We start from the raw sequence: 23,199 nt of genomic DNA on the forward strand, positions 1-23,199 counted from the left end.
GTGGCAGCAGCTCAATGGAAGGAGATGTGGTCACAAATATATCTTAAAAGAAAAAGATTAAAACAGAGTCTGTGATTGTCAGATATGTATTTATATTGTTGGGCACTATTGACTTCCAGTGCCTGCTTAACCAAGGATTTGTAGTGTGATTTAGAAGGGAGCTGTGTCTGTAAATCTAGTGGTGTCTGTTTGGAGGATTATTCAGATATTACTTCAGTAGGTCTGTGTTTGGTTATAAAGTGCCTTTTGTTATTTTATCTTCTGCTTATGGGCACAGCTCATCTTATCTACTAATCTCTTAAATACTGTCATATTGGGGTTCCTATTTTAGGTAGCTCCTTGCAAGTTATACTATCAAAATATGCTTTATTTTTAAACACTACTTTGTAAGATTCAAGTCAATTTCCTTATAATAACAATAATTACCAGTTTATTTGGCTTAGGCTTATTTCCCCTTAGGATGAAAGCACTCTCAGCTTTCTTAACTAATAGGAAATAAATATCATGTATGTGAGCCAAGTTTTTTTTTCGGAACAACGCAGCCTGCAAGTTCTGCAGTTTGGTCAAAGTGTTGCCAGAAGAGGGAGCCCTCACACTTTCCAAAGGATTCTCTTTAATCTCAGTTAATGTGTGGAGTATAATTCCTGTGTGTACAGTGAGGTAAATTGGGATGTTTGGAGTCCTTTCTGTTTCTTTTGACAATTTCATAGAACTTGTATATAGAACATAGAACTTGCTCATAGAACAGTGTATGTAAAGGTCTTGGTGGCTGTTTACTTCAGACATCTGACTCTTTTGCTGTTCTCTACAGAATTTCCACAGTGTTGTATTCATTTGTTTTGCCATCTGTCTGTTGATATTGGCATACATGCTTAGAATTTCTTCAAATTATTACTTTGTGGATGAAAATTATTACCTCCAATATTTTTCTTTGTACATGCAAAATTCTTGTCACTTGGAAATCATCCTTACATCTGATTTCCCAGAACTTACGTAGAAGCCAGGAAAGAGTAAGCAACAAGCAGAAAAGGAAATGTGAAGAAACCACTATGGATGGAGCTGTACTGGAACCCACAATGTGTTATAGATGAGCTTTATTTCTGGGAGTGATGATGGCTGGATGTTAATTACATGCTTTTGCTCAATGGTGCCATGCACTGTGGTAGTTTTTATTTTTCTTTCTTCTGGATTTGCCATTCCACTTCCAGGCAAAACCAAGTTCTTTTTCCCAAGTGCATGAAATAACAAGTCTGGTTAGGTCACTCAGGAGTTATGCCTTAGACTAATCTGTGACAACAGCAACTTGATCTAAAGGGAATAGTAGGGCTCTATCATTTAAGAGAGTTGCATGGTTTGCTGCTTTAGATTGGGTCTCCTTGTGCTGGACATGCTTTGGTTCTATTATATGCTTTAAAGTCTCTTAGAGCTTAAGCATAATTCTTGTCAATGAACTCTTCCTCTTATTGCTTGCCTCTGTCCTGCCCTTTCAGGAACAGAGGAGTGTTAAAATCTTAAAATGGCACAGGGCAAAGATTGAGTTTAGGTAAATTTGTGTGGCATAGGCTGTGATTGATTGTCTCTGAGCTGCTGCAGCTGGTCTGCCAAATGGATCACAGTACCTCTTGCAGGTTCAGTACAGTGGATCCATAACTATATTTTGTTTGTCTGGAGTCTTTGGTCATTTTGGTGGAAAGTTTAGGAAGTGGAGAACATACAGGGAGAGGAGTCAGGAGTGATGCAAAGGTATGTAATAGTTTCCATATGAGAAATGTCTAAATAAGTGAGGATCATTTCACCTTATCTTCTTAGTTGAGGGACATAAGTAATGGGTGTAACAGTGCTGTGCAAAAGAAATGTAAGAGAGGGTGAAGAGGAAATGGCTGTCCATTCTTCTAGCACAGCAGTTGAGTGTTCTTAGCAGGTAAAGGTTTCAACACCAGACAAAAGTACTTACTGAGATACTGAATGCTGTGGAACCCCTTGTCAGGGGAGCTAGAGGATGCTGTGGCCTTACTTCAGGTTTTGAAGGAATTTGGAGAAATTGCTGTTATAAAGATCTCATTGACACCCACAGAGGGCTCTGGGAATTGCTGGTACTGATTACTGCAAATGAGGAAGTGCTGCTGATTACCTGTGCTTCTTGCTGTTAGACTTTCCCAGGAATCCTTTGTTGCTGTGCTTTCATTCTGCTGTTGTTCTGTTGTACATGGAGCTATTGTCCATTTTACATTCTTATGGCTTGGCTGGATTGAAGCTGAGAGTTGAGACAAGTGGCCTTGTCATGCAGGGTCTGTTGTTGCATAGTGTGCAGTATGAGGTGTTGCTGACAGAAAGGTATGGCATCTATACAATAGACTAAGAGGCAAGAATACTAAAGGTCATTGACATTTTAAATGCTTGAATCACTTAAGGCACTTATGCCTTTCAAAATTTGCTTTTCCAGGCTCTCTTTAAACCCTTGGTGCCCACTTGACTCAAGTAGGAATTCTTAGAGGGGATATGCTATCAGTATTTTTACAAAGACACTCTCCACTGTGTAATACTCAATTTCCAACTGTTAGATGTGATTCTAGTGTAGAGAAAACTGTGTCTGTGTCTGCAGTGCCTGTGTATGGATGCCTTGTGGTCTTTTTGTCTTTTGGGAAAGCTGTTGAAGCCAATCAGTCTATTTAATGGCCAGTAATTGCATATTTGCTGTTGATTCCCATGCAAGTTCAGCATCCAGGAAATCCTTTTATATTACAAAAGAAGCTTTATAACTTTTACTTTTAGATTTTTCTATGAGATTAAAAGAAAAATGATAGTGATATCTAAAAAGACCAGTCTCTTCCCTTCTTTATACTTAATTACAGAGAAGAACGTTCAGCATGGGGGAAGAATTTACCAGACAGCTTTCTCTGTCCTCCTCTTTCTCCTTTTCCAGTCAAGCGTGAGGTCACTGGCTTTAGCCTCCAAACTGACTGTTAGCAATTGGGGTTTTTTGTGGCACAAACCTCAGATTATTCTACAATCTGATAAAAAGCCATGGAGCAAGAAAAGAAACTCTCATGGCAAACTGAAGGAATATATGGCTATTTTTCTACACCCTTTAAAAATAGTTGTCTTGGAATTAGAGCTGTAATTAGTTTTGATACAAGATTAGAAAAGGAGTTCTATTTCTCACTTTCCACTAAAACTTACATGATGGATGCTACTGCATGCGGAATCCTTTTAGAAGTCCAGAACAGCTGGCCTGGGAGACTTTGTTACCATCTGCTTTTACATGCAAGTCTCTACTTGTGAGTTTTGAGAACTTCACTTAATGCCTTTTTAAAATTTTCCATAAATGTAATTTAAAAACACATAAACTAAGTAACAAGATAAATATGTAAAGAAATTTATCTATAAATACATCTCTTTCTATTTTTCACAAATACCACACATCCATATTATATATGATCTTCCAAAAGTCTGGTTTCCTTTCCTTGCAAAATTGAAGTTAACTCTTGTACTAGAAATTGGTTTTTGTTTTCACAAATTCTTGCCATTTTAATTTCAGCCTAGCAGTATTTATATGGGTGTGCTCACACACACTTTCTAAAATACCAGTTTTTGTACTGCAGGTGTTGTGTACAGATTCCAGAATATAAGAGAATATTCTGAAAGTGAGGAGTGATGGAGCTTGTTACAATGAGTCTTCTTGGTCAAGCCTTTGCACTTAAGAATAATTAAAGTAAATAGAAGAACATTAATGTATTTCATTGAGACACCTAGCATATGTGTGTTGCTGATTGTGGTACAAACCTGTAAAACCTGGGATATCTACAGAAAGTGCTTAGTGCAGTTTTTGGCCAAAGTGTAGTTTCTCATTTAAATGTATGCTACTACCTAGCATACTAGCATGTTTGGGCTGAATTTGCTGCTTTCAGAAAATGTCAGATACAAGTAACTGAGTTAAAATAGAGCATACTAAATGATAGAGAACTGAGAAAAAAAATCAGACATGTAAATATTGGCAGTGTGTCTGCTTCCTCTTGAAGAATTGGTTGCATTTTGAGATAACTGAAAAAAAATAAGAACTCACTTTGAATGAAATCCTCTACTTCAATTGCAGAATTGCAAACAGCCACAGAAACACAAAGTCTTTTGTGGGTGTATAGTCTTATCTTTAATAACCTTAAAATTACCTTGAGAAAGTTTTCAAATTACCTGGGTAATTTTGGAAATTATGGTTCCGTTTTTTCCTGTTTTTTCAAACTTTGGTCTAATAAAATTGCTATAAATCCAACATGTGAAGATGATGCAAATGCAATATAGTATAATTGGATTGTGGTTGAGCTCTAAGATTTTCATTCATTTGAAAAAGACCAAGCACAGAACACTGCTACAGTAAAGTATGTGCATATCTTGGGAAATCTTTATGTTCTAATAGGGTTTCACCCCACTCCTGTCTCCCCATGGGTCTTATGAACCATGACAGTCTTTGCTCCTTGTTTTGTTGTTTGAATGACCTGCTTGAAAAAGTGATTGCTGTAATCAGTGAAACTGGAATAGAAGGAATTTTGAAGTACCAAATTGTTCTGGTGACTGGGTTTTTGATAAATCATTTTTATAATTGTCTGGACAGTACTAACAGAAGGGAGCATTGTATACAGATGTCAGCACTACAAATGTAGGCTTTTAAGCAAGAAACAGAATGTCCCAAGGCTGAAAATAGCCTATCCATTGCTCCTTGTTGGATTTTACTTTAGTCTAGATGTTTTCAAGCAATTTTCATTACATCAGATTACCTTTTAAAAATCTAAACTGGAAAGGTCTTTTGAGTGTGCCATGAAGGGTTTTCTTTTCACAGCAGCAGAAAGGAATTTATTCCCATATTGAACAAAAGGTGAGCTTTTCTGTGGTGAGGGCAATATGCATCTTGTACACATTCAAGACATTAGAAACTAAGCATTGTAGAGGAGAAAGAGCAGGGAATTACAGGCTTATTCTTAGTTTTCTGTACTGTGTTGGCAGTGGTGTTTTGTAAGCACTGTTGCAATGACTGTTGAGTTGGAATTATCAGGGAAGGGATAGCTGCACACAGCAGGTGCAGAGATATAATTGTGCTGTGTCCCAGGTGCTTGTGGATACTCAGTGCTTTAATAAAGATCTATGTAAAGATACATTCTGAGTGTCTCTTTCATAGTTTTTCACTATATTCAGAACATTCCTCTTTGAAAAAAAAAAGAAAAAGCCCCTAAAAATCCTAACATTCTGGGTTTAAAGTCTGCCATCTGATATTTGCATTGGTTTTTGTTTTGGGGTCAGAGGACTGTTGAATACATTTCCTCCACTGGATTATGTGTAAGTCATCATTTATCTGTGCTCACCTGTGTATCCCAAATCACTAAGAGAAATTTCTTTTTGTTGTGGGAGGGCTTTTCTTAGCTGCTTAGTGCTTTTGGATTTTTAAAAAAATATTATTTATAATGTATTGAGCCATTAGAATACAAAAGCCCCACAAACAAACCCTGATGGTCAAAGCTTTCAAGAGAAATGCTCACTGAAAAGGTGTACATGTAGGTAGGGAAGTGATAAAGAGGCATTGCCATTTTTTAGGATGACTATAAAGTATAAATGAAGTAGATTGTAATTATATTCCTGAGTTTTTTCCTCCTTCCTTTTCATCAGAAAAACTGAATTTGCTTATATGGATTCCTTGGAGATTTTGTTATTGCTACCATGCATTCTTTAAAGAGCAGGTTTACAAAGGTGGCCAAGTGTGTAACCTCAAGACGGTCTGAGGGTTTTATTTGGCCAATAAAATTGTAATTACTGGATATTTTTCTTTAAATATTGGTCATTTTGAGACTGTGTAATACTGACAGTCAAGCAAAAAATGGTCTATAGATTGGTTAAAATCTGCAGTGGTATAGTTTTGTCTTTACTTGATCCTTTTTATTCCCCTTCTTCCTGTGCTTGACTTTTTGTTTTGGTTTGTTTTTTTGGCATGTTAAAGAAAATGCAGTTTCCATAAGGGTAACAGCTGTGTTGTCTCATGAAGCTTTTTGTGCCAAAGTTTCAAAAGTAGTTGTAGAATGTATTTAGTATGTGAAGGCTTTCAAATGCTTCTACAGTGTTTTTAAAAAATGTTTTATAAATCATAGCAGTAGTAAGTATTTTTCCCCTATTACTGTATTCAGAGAGATAAAAGTTTTGAATTATCTGGAAACAGATCAATTTCACTGGGAACTTGTATCAGGCAGGTGAAAGGAACTTTATCTTCCCCTCATGTTACATTCAGCTCTTCCATAGAGGCAAGGTCATTGTCCTCTCCACTGCTCTACTTCCCTAGAGTAACTTGAAAGTACTTAGAAAGTGGGATTTGACTTTTCATCCCAGGACTCTGGCACTGCCCTGGAAATGGCTGTGATGCTTCTGGCCATGACAGAATCACTGTGCAGCAGCAGAGAGGTAGAAGCTATTGGTGGTCTGAAGGGTAGGGAAAATGACTGAGGGTAGATTTCCAAATCCTGCAAGGATAAACTTGGCTTCTAAAACCATTATAAGACATTGGAAAATAAACACACATTCTTCTCTCAGATTTTAGTTAGAATGTTTAAAAGCTTTGAGAACAAAGCAGCAGTTGTTAAGGATGATACACCTGAGAGATTATTCCAGAGTTGGATTGGCAGAGGACATGAATGAGCCTTTGGGGGGAAGAAAATTAAACATAACCAAATTAACCTCTGCCTTGTAAGCTGTCTTCTTTTTTCCTTTTGAAGTGTCAGTTTGTGGTTTTGATAAATGTCAGGAGCATTCTTGTTCTCAAATAAGATTCTTCTCTGCATAATCCAGTGTTACGGTTTCTTTCTTCTTTCCTCCAAAGATTACTTTGTCCTTCCTTTTGTTTCTAATCAGACAAGCACTCAATAAATGGGATGGATTTGACAGCTGAGTGTGTTTCCTACTGAATTAGTTTTGTAAGGGAACTGGAAGAGGCCGATGAGAGTATTCTTTCCTGCACTTTTGGAAATTCATTGATGTGATAAAATGGGAACTAGAATGCACGCACACCACACCCTCCACCCCACATTTCTTCCATGTTTCAGTCTTGTTTATATGTACAGTATGATGAGTCTGTTTTGCAGAGGCTTGTGGGTTACTGGGCTGCAGCCTGGTGTCTCTGTCTGGGTGTGAGTACACTGGTAGTTGTTGCACAATGTCTTTAAGTAGAATTGATCTCCTCCTTGTGCAGAAAGAAAGGCTTTGAAGAGAGTACTACATAGTGATGCTTGGTTTGGGGGTTTAATTTAATTAGATTAATTTTTAAAGTCATTCAATAAGAACTGGCATGGGCTTTTTTGTTGTTTGTGTGTTTGTTTGTTCAATTGTTTTTCCCTAGCTGTTCCAAATATCAGATTGAGAAAGTCTGCTCTTAGGATTCTGTAATGTTTAAAGGCACCTATGACAAGGATTAGAGGAAGAAAGGGAGTACAGATTGGCAGTCTGAGGTTGGTTACTTTCAGGTAAAGGACTTCAATGTCATAAGCAGCTTTTTTGTTGTTTTTTTGGCACTGCAGAGTTCTAGTCATGGATTTAGACTTCCCCATGTTTAAGTGTTAAACAGTATGCAAAAAGCAGAGGATTCCTGAATGAGACAGGAGAACAGGGAAATAAGTACAGGCTGCTCTGGAGGGAAGAGAGAATGAAAACAGTGCAATAAAGGAGCAGCCACATGTTGTGATTGTTTGAGCACACTCAGGTGTTTAAATGCCTCAAAACTATGGAACCATTTATGTTGATAAGGACTCTGAAGGTCATAGAATCGAACATTAACACAGCACTGCCAAATCCACCACAGAACCATGTCCCTAAGCACCACATCCACACATTTTTAAAATACCTCCAAGGACAGTGTTTTCAGCTTTGAAGTATTTCATGTGCCTCAAAATACCCTATAGAAATATAAATAGACAAACTGAAGATAGTGAAGAAGGGAAAAGAAAAAAATTATACCTGAAGTTAGGAGAATGAACCTACTGTAAACAGAATACATACAAGTTATTTGGCTTGTCCAATTATTTAATTCAGCATTATCACCTCTATATGATATCATATTATATCTTACATTAAAGTAATTTGGAAACTTGTTACTGGAAAGTTCAGTGTAGTAGCTGTAGATGATTCAAATCACTGACAGCATGAGGCATTATGGCAGCTGTGAAGGAAAAATTCAGAAGGTCAAATTCCTTTAGAATTAGGAAATAAGAGACAGTCTGAAGGAAGCACTCTGGTTTTCCTCTTCATCCTTAAGAACATGATTCAGTTGGTCCTTGTCCTGTCACAGAAGTTAATATGGGCATATAAAACCCAACAAATTGAAAGCATTAAGGCATTGCTGTCTTAGCATGCTGCCTGCCTGTTGGCATGATGGCTGTGCCTTCCTTTGTGATAGATGGAGCTGTCCAGATTTGTGTACCCTATGTGCAGTTTGTTTGCTTTGATGAGCTGTCAGATTTAGATTTAAACTCTCTACCATCACTATCACCCCATGCTACCTCAGATCCTTCTTATTAGCCTGTCAGGCATATTCCTCCCTGCATTTTGGAGGACTGGTTTATAGTGACAAGAGGCCATTACTTACAGCCATGTTTAGTCAGGCCTCTTTGCTGCAGGATAAATGTTCATTTTGCTAAATTGCAATGCAGGTTTGGCCAAGAGCTCATACCTCTGCTACGGCTCACTGAGCCATTTGCATCTTAGGAATTGGAGCCCTAAGTCCTGTTCATTTAATCAGTCACTCCAGTGAAAAAAGTGATGGAGTTGCCAAATTATTGCTTCGGTAAAAAGCAAGTCATGCTTTGCAACTCTGACTCTATGTACTTTTCCCTCAGGGTATAACCCCTGCATGTGCTTAATTCCTTTGTATTTTGCATAGCTGGAGCACTGATAAAGTCAACAATGTATTTATGTTTTTGTTTCAAATACTGAAGGAAGCTGAGGGACAGTAGTGCACAATAAGGAAAGGAGAAACTGATCAATTGTTTAAAACCAAAATTGCTACCATACTTAAATGTATTTTTCTTTATGAAAATTTGTTGATAACCATTTCACATTTTAGAATTCCTTAAGTTAGAAAACAAATGGTAGTTCCTTTAAAAATGGAAACTCAGTCTTTTCTCTTAATATTTGCAGAGTTGTAGCCTTGAAACCTTATACACAATTAAAAGCACATTAATGAATTCATAGAGACATTCCTGTACGAGCAGATTTACTTCCAAGTGAGGTGCTTGTTTTAACAACTTCATTCTGACCAGAACATTCCTGTTCTTTCAGTGAGAAGAGTTGCAACCAAGCTCTGCCTTTGTAGCCCTTTGACAAGGCTTGTGACTGATTCTTTTTCACTTAACACCCACTCTGCACACATCTAGAAATGCATGACTTTTTGGTAGGCTGCTTCAACTTATTACTGCATGGACAGACTATCTCCACCTCCAGATTATTTTTCTGTAGAATCAGCAAGATGAAGGATGTCAGGAAATTGTCAGATGAACATGGGAACTGATGAAATGTGGTGTGTGAGGGTGTGTGCATGTGTTTGAATGGCTAGAATGAACACATTCCTCTTTCAGCAGCATCAAATATGTAGAATGTGCAATGTCACTCTAAATGTGCTGGATTTTACATCAGTACAAGTCGCTGCTTTCTGAAGAGAGTTGCCTTGTGAATAAATCTCCCCTCGGTTCTGTGGCCAGGTGTTCTCTCTGCTGATGTTAGGTTCTTCAGGTTGGCATTTGCATCGTGGGATGTCTGCCAGATGTAGCTGTGTTGTCAGCACTCCACGTCCTGGAATTCTTTTACTTTCCATGACTGAGCGTTCCTTTTTTGCTGCTTTCAAAGCCTGAAAAGACTGTCACAGGTAACACCAGGCTCTGTGTTGCACTCAGCATAGCTGAGAATTTGCAGTGACAGTGGTGGGTCTACAAAGCTGCACAAGTGATGGTGTGCTGGGTGAGTGGTCAAAAGAGGCTGTGAGGGCCAAGCAGCCAGGGGCTTGCAGGTGTTCTTTTTTCATAGAAACCTCAAAGGAATGTTACCTGTACAGGAAGAGTGTCTGGGCAGACAAGGTAAACTTTAGTTACGTGGATGTGGCCATTTGGTAGAGAACAATGCTGAATTAGGAGTTTATTGACAAGGTCTGTGGTCTCACAATGATCATGTATTTGAAGTTGTGGAGTCCTCATGGCACCCAAAACTCTTTTAAAAATTCACTTCATTCACATGTAAGAATAACCAGAAGTCAAGGAGAACACTTTTGGGCAGTAACACCTCTAAATGTTGACATTTTCATTAGTGGAGATCTAGTAAAACTCATGCATAGAAATACTATAGAAAAGAAATCATACTCTGGTACATCATTAGGAAGGTAAGAAGAAAGAAAAGTAGGATTTCAGAATAGAAGTGACCTTTATAGTTAAGTATTCTGCATCAGAGCTGAGCTGTGCAATTGCTGGCCTGCCTCTGTTTTGGGAAGAAATTGTCTCACACTATTATGATGTTGTTTTCAAAGAAGCATAAAGAAAAGGTTGAAGTCTTGACAGCTCTGACAAAGTCTGGTGCCATAATGTGTCACCAGATAAGTGATACTGTATAGTCTGTGGCAGTCAGCAAAGCACAGCAGCCACTATTTATATGTCAGCTTTAAAAGAGAGGAAGTGTTACCCGAAGGGAAGAGAAGATCAGAATTTGACAGCCTGGTAGACATCTGAGGTTAAATGTCAGTTTTTGAATAGCTGTGACTTATGTATTCATTTTATGGGTTGAGATCTGAAATTTTAAATGCTCATTTAGTTACTTTATGGCACTTAAAAACATTGTGCCTAAGAACAGAGCAGAGTTTCCTGTAGAGCAGATAATGTTAAAGGTTAGGTCATAGTTTTCAGGGTTTGACTTATGCTGTGTAAATATGTAGGTGCATATGCAGCCAGCAACAGGAGAGAGAGATGCATCTTGCTCATTTCCCATCTTACTTTCAGAAGTACTTTGTTTGTTACTTGGATTCTTCCTCATATCGAGTTATTTTCATGTTTCCTGGACTTGTTGGTCTTTGTAAGTTGTTCTTTCATTTTAAAACTTTATAGTAAACCCTAATTTTTATGCCTCCACAAGCAACATACATAATGCGTATAAAGTGACTGTGTAGGTCTTGCTGTTGTTATATTTTCCTCCTTTTCCCAAGCAGAAGTTGTTTGTGCTTTGAGCATTTGTTTGTGTTTTGGTTTTTAACTTCCTAAGTACTCTTATCCCTTTATATTATTACTTGGAGCAGGAGACAACAGAGCCAAGATATCTCTATGGTAATTTTAATGATCTTGGAAGAGCAGAAGTTGCTACAGTTACCTTCAAACAATATTTTCAGTGTTTATGAGGATCAGTGTGTCTAGAGTCCGAGGCATCATATTTTCCTTCTCAAGAGAGTTTCCAATTTCTTTTTTATATTCTGAAGCCTATGTGAAACTTTCCATAGAAATGTGAATTGCAAAGCCCTGATAATATGACTAAAAAGATCTGTTCCTGTGGTTTCACAATTAGTCTTAATTGTTGTAGAGACTAAAGTTGATAACACCTTCATGCTGTTTCATCCATTCTATCTGCAGTTGGTTTTGTGCAAAACTGGTAGCAAATCAATTTTCTAAGTGTTACTTGAAAAATAATATTGTGTAGTTTAAAAGCCAGCATTTCAGAATTTTGAGGATTTTAGTCTAGAAACTGGTAGAAAGTATTGGTCTCAAATACAGATTCCCTGCAGGGGAAGGATGGAGACAGACAACTGAGCTGTGACCTTTGTCTTCTGTTCCCCAGCTGTAGTGCAAGGTGTGTGTTCTCTTCTCTCTGCTTTTAGCCTTGAATGCAGCATGCAAATCTTAACAGCCACTGACATCTGATGCCTGTATTCACAAATAAGGGGAAGAACTTCCACATCATAGGAATGTGCTTTTCATTCAGCAGACTGAGTTTTGAGGCTTTTGTGCTGCCTCATATTGCAACTGTGCCACTTCATGTTGCATTTCTTTTTATGACCTCTTATCCTGGATTTTCTTAGAAGACTATTGCCTACCTTAAGGAAATATTTGCATCTTTGAAAAACAGGTGTGTGATACATCAGTAGGCATGTGGGTGGCTTCCTGGACTTGCTCTGAATATATTGGCTTGATAGGCTTTGGCAGCCAAACACAGTGGGCCAGTGTCAGGGGAGAACTGAGAGCAGGGCAAGAAATATTTGATGTGACTTGTTCTTGGGTGTAAAAGCTTTGAGAGGCCTTGTGAAACATGGGTGTGCCCATTTGCTTTCAGTGTTGTCAATTCTGGCCTCCCCTTCTCAGAAAGTTTGTTAGAAGAGTGGGTGAGGCAGCTGAAATAGTTGTAGTGTCAGGTATCCTACAGGAAGAGACTGAAAAGATTGTAACTTCAGCCTGTGGGGCCTGGCAGGCTGCACCTTTATGTAGCAGTGGCTGGAATTCTAGAGGAAACATGGTGGGGATGGATTGCAGAAAATGCCCAGAATTGCATCCTCTTGCAGAGGATTTCCTGTTGCTGCTGCAGAGGCCCAGCAACTCTCCTGATCTGAGCCAGGAGAGCATTTTGTCTGTCCTTTATAGGAGGATGTCACAGGTACTTGTCTTGGAATATGACCTGAATATGAAATTTGAGTAAATCATTCCAGTACTTCTGTGGTTAGGTAGTGATTTCTTCAGATGAAAATTTGGTTCATTGCCTTGGAAAGAATAAAATGGTAACTTACTCAAGCTTTCTTGAAAGGGCATTTGGTGACATGTTTTCTCAAGTGCAACTTTTGAGACTTGTTTCTGTATCTCAGTGCATTATTGCAAGGTGAATTCAGTGAGGCACTTCTGTGAAAGTGTTACAGATTTGGCATGAAGCAAGAGGACCTGTTTTTTTCTTTTTTTCTTGTTTCTTTTGCATAGGTCCTGTTTTCACAAACTTCTAATTCAATCCTTATTTCTGAGGTAAAAAGCTTTTTTTCCTTCTTATTTTTTAACAGGTTCTTGAAGATGCAGAGGCTCAACATCTGTTCCAGTCCATTCTTCCTGATATGGTCAAGCTGGCACTGTGTCTCCCCAGTATCTGCACCCAGGTAAGCAAACCCAGCTAGCAAGTGCTCTGTGGCAGAGCCCTTCTCTGCAAACTGCAGCTGGTGGCTAAGGTCAAAACATCAGGGTTATGTTATGTTCTTAATAAAAACTGTAATTTTTGTCTTGAAGGCAGATGAGACCTAAGGAGCAGAATGGACAATACACATCTGCAATTATGTCATAGAATGCAAAAAAAAGTACATCTCACTGTCATAGTTTTAGCCTGGACTTCAGTAACCTTTTCCTTTCTATGTGCTGAAGTTGCTTCTTGCATTTATTAAATGAAATGACCACACTACAAATCAGGTTGTAAAATCAACCTTAGAAACTGGAACAATTGAATAATCTGATTCAATTTTTTATTTCAATCTGATCTAATTTTTTATTTTAGAATTTTTTTAATCTTACAAGTGGTATTTTTATAAAGCTTTCATTTACTTTATTTTGTTTAGAGCTTGCACACATACAAACATTCACCAGTTCTGTATTAATGCTATGAGAATTAGTTCTGTAAAGAGTGAATCTGATAAAAGTGAGTAGGGCTGGTTGAGTGAGGATGTATGGTAGGTAACACATTGGTAGGATGACAACAATTTGTAAACTTCTTTGTTGCCATTTTCTGAATTTATCCTATTGGGAATAAGCAGGAAAAATATTTCCCTACTTTTTTAGGCTGCAAGGGTCCCAAAGTATATACATAACTTCAAGCTGTGAATATTACTTACTTTTTTTTGCTGTTAACTCAATGAGGGAAGTTGTTTGAAAATGCTATGAAGTTTCTGAGCACAAGTTAAGCACAAGACTTGCAAGCCTTTTAGAGATCATGTACTGCTAGGCAATGTAAATTGTAAAGATCTCTGTTAGACTCATTTTTTTGGTTAGACATATAGATAAATTTGTTCCAATATAACACTATCCAAAATATTCTCTTTTTATAGGTTTGTAGAACTTATTAGAGTGAGCTTCTCAGGCTTTTTTCTGCCTCTAGCTGTGTGACTTCAGACATCATAATAAAGGTTGTTAATTAAATAGCCAGAAGACAGAATGAGATTCAGTGAATGTGAATGTAGTAGTTATAAGAATGAAGGGATACTTGTTTGTTTTCTAGAGTAAACAGGGCTGGGTATTCAACAGTCTAAATCAACAGCAGTTTCTGTATTCACAACTAGAAGGATGAAAATGTAGCTGTACTGGTGCTAGGCTAATGATGATAGCTGAGAATTTTGGAAGCAGCTGAAGACTGTGTTCTTTCTCCTGTCAAGTGGATTTACTGTAATGGTTACTGGACTCAGCAGTCAGAATGATGTGCCTCTGCCATGCTCCATGTTAACACATAATTAAAACAATGAAATACCATGAATGTTGTGAGCCAAAGCTCAAAATCAGAAGGCTAATGCCTGATAAAATGAAAGATGTCTAATGCTTCAAGCTGGGGAGTTCTTTCTTCCCTCTGACCATTTATTTCTTTTGGTATTAAGGAAACACTGACCAGAGTAAAATAAAACTTCAAACTGCTGAAGACCAAAGTGAAGCTGAGCTTTTTGTTCATTCTGATTATAAAAGAATGAATAATTGCACACTTTCTACAAATAACAACAGTGTTATTTCTTCAAGTAGGATGGAAAAAAATTCAAAGCAAGTCATAGAGTTATGATCTGTGGCATGACTTCCTTGTTTCTTGGTAAAGTTCAAAGCAAGCTTATTGCAGCTGAAAGCATTCCCTGAAGGGGTCTTAACTATACAGCTATTGAAAGTGGATTTTTGTTTCAGTTTTTAACATTGCCCAGGATTTGCTACATCCCATCTATTTTTCTCCCCTCTGCATTCCTGATGGTTTTGTTTGATAAGTTGTGCTTTCCTGATCCTTTTATTATTGATTTGAAATATGCAGTTTGCCAGGCAAGCCCTTTCTGAATTGTCTTGAATAAACTGTTCTTGACTTTAAGGGTGCTGCTGATTAAAGGCTTTACCAATGGCCTAAATTATTCTTGCTCTAATATAACAAATGTAATTTTGTACTTCTGTTTTTTCTTTCAAAAAGGGTAAGCTAATTATTCTTTTCTCTCCTTCCCTCCTTTCTCCCCTACCCCTTCCTCCCCCTCATTTCTTTTGCTGGTAGCCAATACCTCTGCTGAAACAAAAGATGAATCACTCCATCACCATGTCCCAGGAGCAGATCTCCAGCTTTCTGGCCAATGCTTTCTTCTGTACTTTTCCACGTCGCAATGCAAAGATGAAGTCTGAGTATTCCAGTTATCCAGACATTAACTTCAACAGGTATGGCATCAGCAGGAAATGAGCCTGATAACCCTGCCATGGAAACTGTCTTTTAGGGGAGAAACTCATTTGTTTTGTGTTTCTGTCACTAAATTGACTAGTTTGCTTTTTGTCTTTTCTTTTTTCCTATTGCCTCTAAGGGAATGAAAACTGTGCATCTATATAAGAAAGGATCTTGTGCACAGGACAATATGATCAATATTCCATATTTTCTTTTGTGCATGAGCATGCACAGACACACTCTTGCTCTGGCATAATTAGATTGATACAATTCCCTGCCTCCTCATAAGCCAATCCTCATAAGCAAATGGTATATCTTAGTTGTGCTTCAAGTGTTCTGTGTGTATTTAAATTAAAGGTTGGTGTTTCCCCAGCCATGTTTCTGTTGTCTCCTGTGTCATCAGTGGTGAGCTGCACAGTAAGTCATATCAATAGGACTTCATTCTTCAGCATCCATACCATTATTTTAAGGCAGTTGTAGTGCTGCATATTAAAATTAACTTTTTCTTTTTGCTGTGAGTTAGTCGAAGAAGGCCACAATAAGAACTTACTTAAAGATACTCTGATGTCTAAGCAAGCATTTATTTTTTTTCCCTAGTGCTAGCTTACAAGCAGATTTGATTATAATTTTTTTCTTTACAATTTTTTTATAATTTAAATATGTTTATTTCAATTTTAAATCAGGGAAGTAGAGGGAGGCATTTTCTACTGCAGAATATTATGATTCACATGGACTTGTAGATTAGAAATACAAGTTCATAATTTTTTGGCACTTGCATACAAGTGTAGATCAGCCTTAAGTTTGCTAGGCTGAAGCTTGGATAGATTATTGATGTAGAGTTTTTCTTATTCCTCAGTGTTACCAGATGTAGTGGATGTGCTCTGACAGCTGAGATGAAATACAGAAACAGTGCTGCCTGTGATCCAGCACACTTGGGTGTGTGTATTACGAGAGCTGTATTGGACTAGGACAGCTCAGAATAAATTGGCAGGCATGCCAATGCACTAATGATTCTTTTGGCATCTGCTGCCTTTTGGGGCTGTCCCAGGTTGATCCATACTATGTATTTCAGAGAGACCAGGGTCACTGTCTGGATGGTTGTCCCAAGAGTGCAGTGGGTTACAGAAGTGTGGGTGGACATTATCATGCCATACAATTCAATGTATTTTTCTACCAGTAGTTCCTAAGAACAAATCAATGAAAAGTACCATTGGTGCATTAAAAATACTGATGTTCAGAGCATTGAAAGAGGAGAGTGAAAGGTCTGGAAGGAGTTGTCTTTGACTGCACACTTCTAGCTGTATTTTGTGGTATTTTTAAAGGACTTTAAGCTGCTGGTTTTTGTTGGGATTTAAGCATTTTATAAACCAAGCAGTTAAATTTTTCAACTTGGGTAATTTCTTACCAACTATAGAATAAAGTGCTGTTTAATAACCAGAGTAAATTCATATGCTCCTCTATGAAAATTGCAGAGCAATGTAAGGTGATAGTATTAGAATGCACTACTTGTGGTTGACTCAGGACATAATATTGCAAACTACTTCTAAATAAAAAACCCTGATAAATTATTAGGTAAATATTTTCTTGCTGTGGACTCAAAGAATGACTAGTACAAAGTATTAAGCATTCAGAATTTTCCAGTCAGTCCAGCATTGTTTTCTGACTTGGCTGCCTGGTGCTATCATGGTAAGGTCCCACAATGTTATTTAGGAGGGGAATAGAGCAAACAACCTTCAGGCTTTCCTTTTGCATTATGCATGAGGCAATGCCCAGCTTCAAGTCACATAGGGGAGAAAGCCATTTTTATTTGTGCAAGAACAACAATATTGTTGCCAAACTGGAGAAAGAAGGGAAGCCAATGTCCTCTGGTTATTGAGGATTAAAAGTGTCTCTTCCTCAGTGTTTGCCAATTTATGCATTTGTTAGATAAGTACAGTTTCTTTTCCATTCCTTTTTTTTTTTTTACTTAACCATTTGTTGCACCAAATCCACGCTCCTACACCCCCTGTATTTTGAATTTGATAATCAGCAGATTAGTGAAGTAGAATACAAAGTGTGGCAGGCAGTGGATACAATTTGAGAAAATGTGTTGGTGAGAGTGGGAGACTGGTAGGCTAAAAGCAAAAGGAAGAGTTCTGGAGAGAGTACTACAAGATGTACAGTTTTCTGCTACTGTATGTAACCTGATTTAGTTAAAATCTAAGATAGAGGGGAGAAGGAGGATAGATAGTATCTTATGGGTTTTTTCCTTCCTGTCAACCCTGTATTTTCCTGCCCTGCAAAGTTATTCTTCAGTAGCAAGGACAGAGTGAGCAGTCATGTTTTCAGTTATTGTTTCAGACTTGTAAAGATGACAGGATTTGGTTCACTGCAGTGTGTGTTTTCAGCTTCTTGAAAAAAACATTTTGGGAAGCTGGATATACTCAAAGCCAGTAGGCAATGACTGAAGTTAAATATTTGTGACTTTTTTTCCGGCTTATAAAAATGTTTTGATGTAAAGGCTTTGGAGGCTGCTGCTCTGCTCTGTCTGCTTAGGGATGGGCATAACAGATTGTTCACACATCAACCTTTTGTCCCCACAGTATTATGGTCTGTTGCTTTTTTCAGACTTAGTTCTTTCCTCAGCATAATTCATTTGCTACGTGACTGTGAGTGAATGACTTTGTTCTTAAGGTATCAGAAATAATCTGCTGTTGTTCCCTAACAAAGCCAAACTACTGAGTGCATGAATGCTAGCATTTGAGGGACTTTTCTTTAGAAAAGGTGATGTTCCTCCATTCCTTTATCCATGACCTGTCTACATTCATAGAAAAGGCTCCCACTCCTCCCCTCAAATCTCTGAGGCTGAAAAATGGAAATTTGCCACTTCTAAGCTAGAAACATAATTGTGTACATTTTCTTGTGGTTTTTGTTTTACACCACAGTCTTTTGTCAGGTCACTTTATGCAGACTTAAATATTAGTATCTTTTTATACACTATAAAATAGTTATGATTTTTACATTTAAATGCTGATATGTTCCATTGTTCCTCCCAGTCTTCTCCCTGCTCTAGGTTTTTATGTGCTGTTAACTATGATAATGTAAGTTCTACCCCTACTCCTCCCAAGGTACAAATCTGTTTGACAAAACAAGACAGTCACTGCAAGATAGTTTAAAATGTAAGGCTCATAGAGACATGAGTGTAGCTGACTGGGAGGAAGGCTGTTGTATGTGTTAGCATTAACACACATCATCCATGCTTTACTTCTCTCCTGCTGTTAGTCTTGCCAAATGAGAGGAGAATCAATGTGGCCATTCCTCTTTTGACACAGAAGCACTTGGTTTAATGGTGTGTGTTGACACTGACTGTCCATTGTGATTCCTTATCTTGCTACAGACTGAAAGTCACCTGTGTATAATTAAATACTCAGTAATTTAATTGAATTCTTCCCTTTTTTGGTTGGCAGGGATGAGCCTGTTATTAATCTTAAGTCATTAATAAGATAATTCATTTCAAATGTAGTTGATAAAAAGGAAATAATAGTTCAAGAGCTTTAATATTTATGAATTTGAGTAGGTAGAATGACATCCATTCAGTGGCCAAACATTAGATCTTACTAAATAGCATAAAATATTACTTCTGTTCAAAATATCAAGCTAAATTCAGACTGTTCAATTTTTCTTTTTAAAAACACTCCTATAATACATGTGATGACGTTAGATTGGGCAGTTTTATTCCAAAATAACCCATCACAAAAGAAAGAAAGAATTGAATTGGCCATTTTATTTACCTTATTGATGTGTTTTTCTTGGAAGTTGCATTCTGGTTGAATGTAGAGCCTGAATTGCATTGACTGTCTACATTATGATGTTGGTTGCAGAGTTTAAAATAGTTGATTGTGGTGATGGTTCTAATTACTATAGACACTATAGAATTTGGTAATTTAGGAAACTGTCTAGTTTGGTTATATGGGAAAGCAAAATGTGAGGAAAAATGTCTGCAATATTGAATCAGTGTTCTGGAAATGACACAGGTTTGCCAAGGACCTGCTTTGCTCCTGCTGTGTCTTTGACCTGCTACAGATCTGTTTTAGCTGTTGTGTCAAGTGAGAAGGACTCTTCATTTTCTTTGTTCAAAAACTCTGTGGTTAAAGTGAAGATGCAATATAGGGCTTGAATTCATAACTGAGGGCAGTAAAGTCTAACAGCATGAGCCTGGTAGATCTTCTGGCACATATATTAGTGCATGCTCTGGTCTGAAACCACCAGTATTCCACTGGGACTGAATTTCTTCATCTTTATCAAACAAACCTTTAAAGTAATTTCAAGTGATTGGAAATGAGGAGAAAAACACACTAGTTAAGATATATTTCTTTTATGGAATGTATAATATATGAAAGGAAATGGGAAACTGTATGGTACATTTATGCAGGAGAATTGAAATCTAATTTACCAGTAATGCAATTATCTCTCCGTAAACAACATCAATTTCATAACACTAATGAATATTCTCTTGGGCATAGATTATCTAATGACTTTGAGAGAGCTTGTTTTGGACTGAGATGTATTGCTCCTCTGATAAGTGGTTCTAGGTTTTCTGAGTTAAAGGACACTGATCCTACAAAATTCATTCTGTTATGCCTACTTTGGGCATGGGAACTGATTAGCCTTGGGTGGATTACTTTAGGTTGAGTATAATTTTCTGTAAAAAAATTTAAATCAACATTTCTATTTGGTAAATATGGAAACACTCTTTAAATAGACAACTTCAAAAGGAGACTATTTTTATGAATCTGGCATAATTGCTTTGCTATAGTGATTAAAACAGTACTGAATCTGAAGGTTTTTTAGCTTAGTAAATATAGTCATGTAGTCCAGAACTTAGTTGTACCATGCTGTTGGTTGTCCCTTGTTTTAGATTCCCCAGGGTAAAACATTTCACCCCACTATTCTCTGAGGTTGATTCCTTGCAGTTAGCATCTTATCATTTAATCAGGGTCAGATATCAACTTGATGCATTTTAAGACTCATAAATCACCAAAACCTTTTGTTAAAACAGATTTACAATGCACCAAGTTGCTTGCCACAATAAACGGAACAACAAAATGAAAAGCACAGAGAAGAGATGTGTGAGTATATGGGAGTGTCTGAGATGAAAGATAGTTTTTTGTATTTAGATTTCCCAACAAAATTACATTGCTCCTTTTTTTTTTTTTGTTTACACACATCTTAAAAGTCATTATTTATCTACAGATCAAATTTAATTCAACGTAAGGTTATTGAATAGTGCAATGTTCTTAAATAACTTCTCAGATGATGACAGTTTGTACCTATAACATATCACAGTAAATAAGAAATTGCCCATGAGGTTGAAATATTGAATGTTTTGTTTTTCTCCTGCTTGCTATGAAGGAAATTAGAGAACTCTGGAATGATGTCCTTTATAAGCCCAGAGCAGGAAGGCAGTTTTAATGCAGACAGATAGAATTCATGCTGAGTGGAAGAGGCACACACTGGGCACCAGAAAAGAACTGAGGTTGCTGTACTTGACTTGTGGGAGGTTGTGCTCTGTTTTTCTATCCGGAAATGCAAGATGTGGACAGTGGCATTTCCTTTTGTTTTGTCAGAGGGATGGGCAGTTTGCCTGCCTTTCATCTCTCTGGAAGGAATTTCTTATTTGGATTATTCTGCTTTTGATTCCCATTAAGTCCAAATTGCATAAAATAAACCTGTAATATACTGAATTGTTTTCCTTCTAATTATCACTTCAAATATTTTTAGTGACTGCAGGACTTTCTAGTAAGGGTTTATATTTTATATTGGATATAAGAATGTCCCATTTTAAATTTGCTACGGTTTCTTCATCTTGCATTATCTAAGTGATGTTTAGGTATTAGTATTTAAAACTATTTAGGGCTATGGTCTCCAAACATTTTTGATCACACATACTTATCAGTAAAACATTTTTGAGCAATATATTGTGTTTATACTATATATGTAAAAAAAATATATATTTATACACCCCAATGTATTTGTATTTATTTACTTAAGAGTTACATACATGTGCTATTTTACTAATATATTGCATTATAAAACATGAAAAAAAATTAGAAAGGATGAGATAAAGATGAAATAACCACTACTTCAAAATGTTTTTTTATTTAATGAATGGGACAAAAAGATATTATTCCTGCAGCCTAGTGGATTGTCTTGCACACCCCCCGGGGTACTTTGGAGACCAGAGTGGGTCTCTGGGGTATTGCTGTTCCCAAAATATAGTGTAGTTTGTTTCCCTTGGGAAGAGAAGCATGAATTATAGCAATGAAACACTTGTTGCAGCTCCATTCTTCATGAAAAGTCCTTGACTGGTCCTATCTCTTATCTTATTCACTGAAGTGAGGCTTTTGAGATTTAAAACTCCATTTTAAAAGGCAGATATATATTTCTGTATGGGGGGAACTCCACCCAATAAATAATCAACAAAACAGCATTCTCAGAAAACACTTGAGGCAAAGGATATGGGTAATTAATGTAATTTCAGTTATTCCTATATGGTAATCAGATTTGCTTTCATATATTTAGAGAGTGAGATTGTCTGTCCCATGCAATAGTGTGATAAGCACACATAATTGTAGACACATTCCAAATCTCACATGGTGGCTTCTCTCTCTGTGCACATTAATGCACACAGCTTTGCTTGACCTTTGATACACTAATATCTATAGGCAGTCCTTAATGTGGATGTGACTAAGGTTGCCTTGAGCACAATTGGATAAAAAATGTCAAATCATACTGAGAGAGAATCCTTTTGAAACTGTTTTGATAAGCTGTGTGTTAGTATTAGAAGTCAAAGCTCAAAAAATACTTCACTGGAAATATGATACTGGTTTTGAAAAAGAGAATTTTGTATTTCTTGTGTGTTCCTGGAACTACACTTTTTTTTATTCCAAGAGGTTGGGAATTGAAGGAGAAAGATGGAAGAGATGCTTCTTATGTGCTCCCCAGTGCAACTAATGCAGTCCTAAATGATGAGGCTATTGAACCATTCAACACTATATTAGTTTTTCCTTTAGGGTGCTGTGTATCAACCTGAAATTTCAGTGGTTCCTATTGAGGATGCTCAGCCACTTAATCAGAATAGCCCTCAATCATATGGAGGGCACTAAAGTTTGACAGGAACATACTTCAAGTATGTTATTTCCACCCCTACATGTATATATACATCAGGTAAGCATAGGCTTGAAATGGAACAACATAGAAAAAATAAGATATTTGGTTTATTCACTTTTCCAAACATTTTGTCATCCAGTGCCTTAGACTAAAACCATTTAGTGATTAGCTGTGTTCTTGAGGTGGAAGGAAACATCTTTCCAGTATTTTAATTTCTGCCTTTACTGTCCATCCTTCCCCCTGCTCAGTCCCTTTACTGGGTGAAATTCATCTATCCATATGACTTCTGTGTAAGTCCTTCTTTGACTTCTATTTGTAGGAGAACATCAGGTTTTAGTTAAATGTTTTATAGTTGTTCGGATGGTCTGTTATCTTTAGTGAGATCACACTAAAATATAAGGAAAAGCAAAATAAACAAACAACTTAAAGTTCCTTTAAGTCCAGTAGTAAAGATGCTTTTTAGTGGCTATGGGTAGTGGAGGAAACAGTACACATGGTTAATTGTAGGGATCACAAGTACAAAATAGTGTACCCACACTCTGCAAAGAGTACCCATGGAATGCCATGGGTTTATGAATGGGAATTATTATTTGAGGTATGATCCATACTGCAAATTTTTGCATACTCTTACAGTGTGTACACCTTTCTGGGTCT

At 37.2% G+C, this 23,199-nt stretch overlaps 1 protein-coding gene across 4 annotated transcripts in view; it reads left to right on the forward strand.

Moving 5' to 3' along the window:
* PARG (poly(ADP-ribose) glycohydrolase) overlaps positions 1 to 23,199 on the forward strand; it is a 62,268-nt gene that overhangs the window by 13,680 nt on the left and 25,389 nt on the right. For all 4 annotated transcript variants that reach the window (XM_058810238.1, XM_058810239.1, XM_058810240.1 and 1 more), the window contains exons 8-9: positions 13,028 to 13,120; positions 15,238 to 15,395. In XM_058810238.1, coding sequence (XP_058666221.1) covers positions 13,028 to 13,120; positions 15,238 to 15,395 — 251 coding nt within the window. The remainder of the gene's footprint in view (positions 1 to 13,027; positions 13,121 to 15,237; positions 15,396 to 23,199) is intronic.

This window comes from Ammospiza caudacuta, chromosome 9, assembly GCF_027887145.1.
Source record: "Ammospiza caudacuta isolate bAmmCau1 chromosome 9, bAmmCau1.pri, whole genome shotgun sequence".
In the NCBI taxonomy this organism is placed as follows: Eukaryota; Metazoa; Chordata; class Aves; order Passeriformes; family Passerellidae; genus Ammospiza; species Ammospiza caudacuta.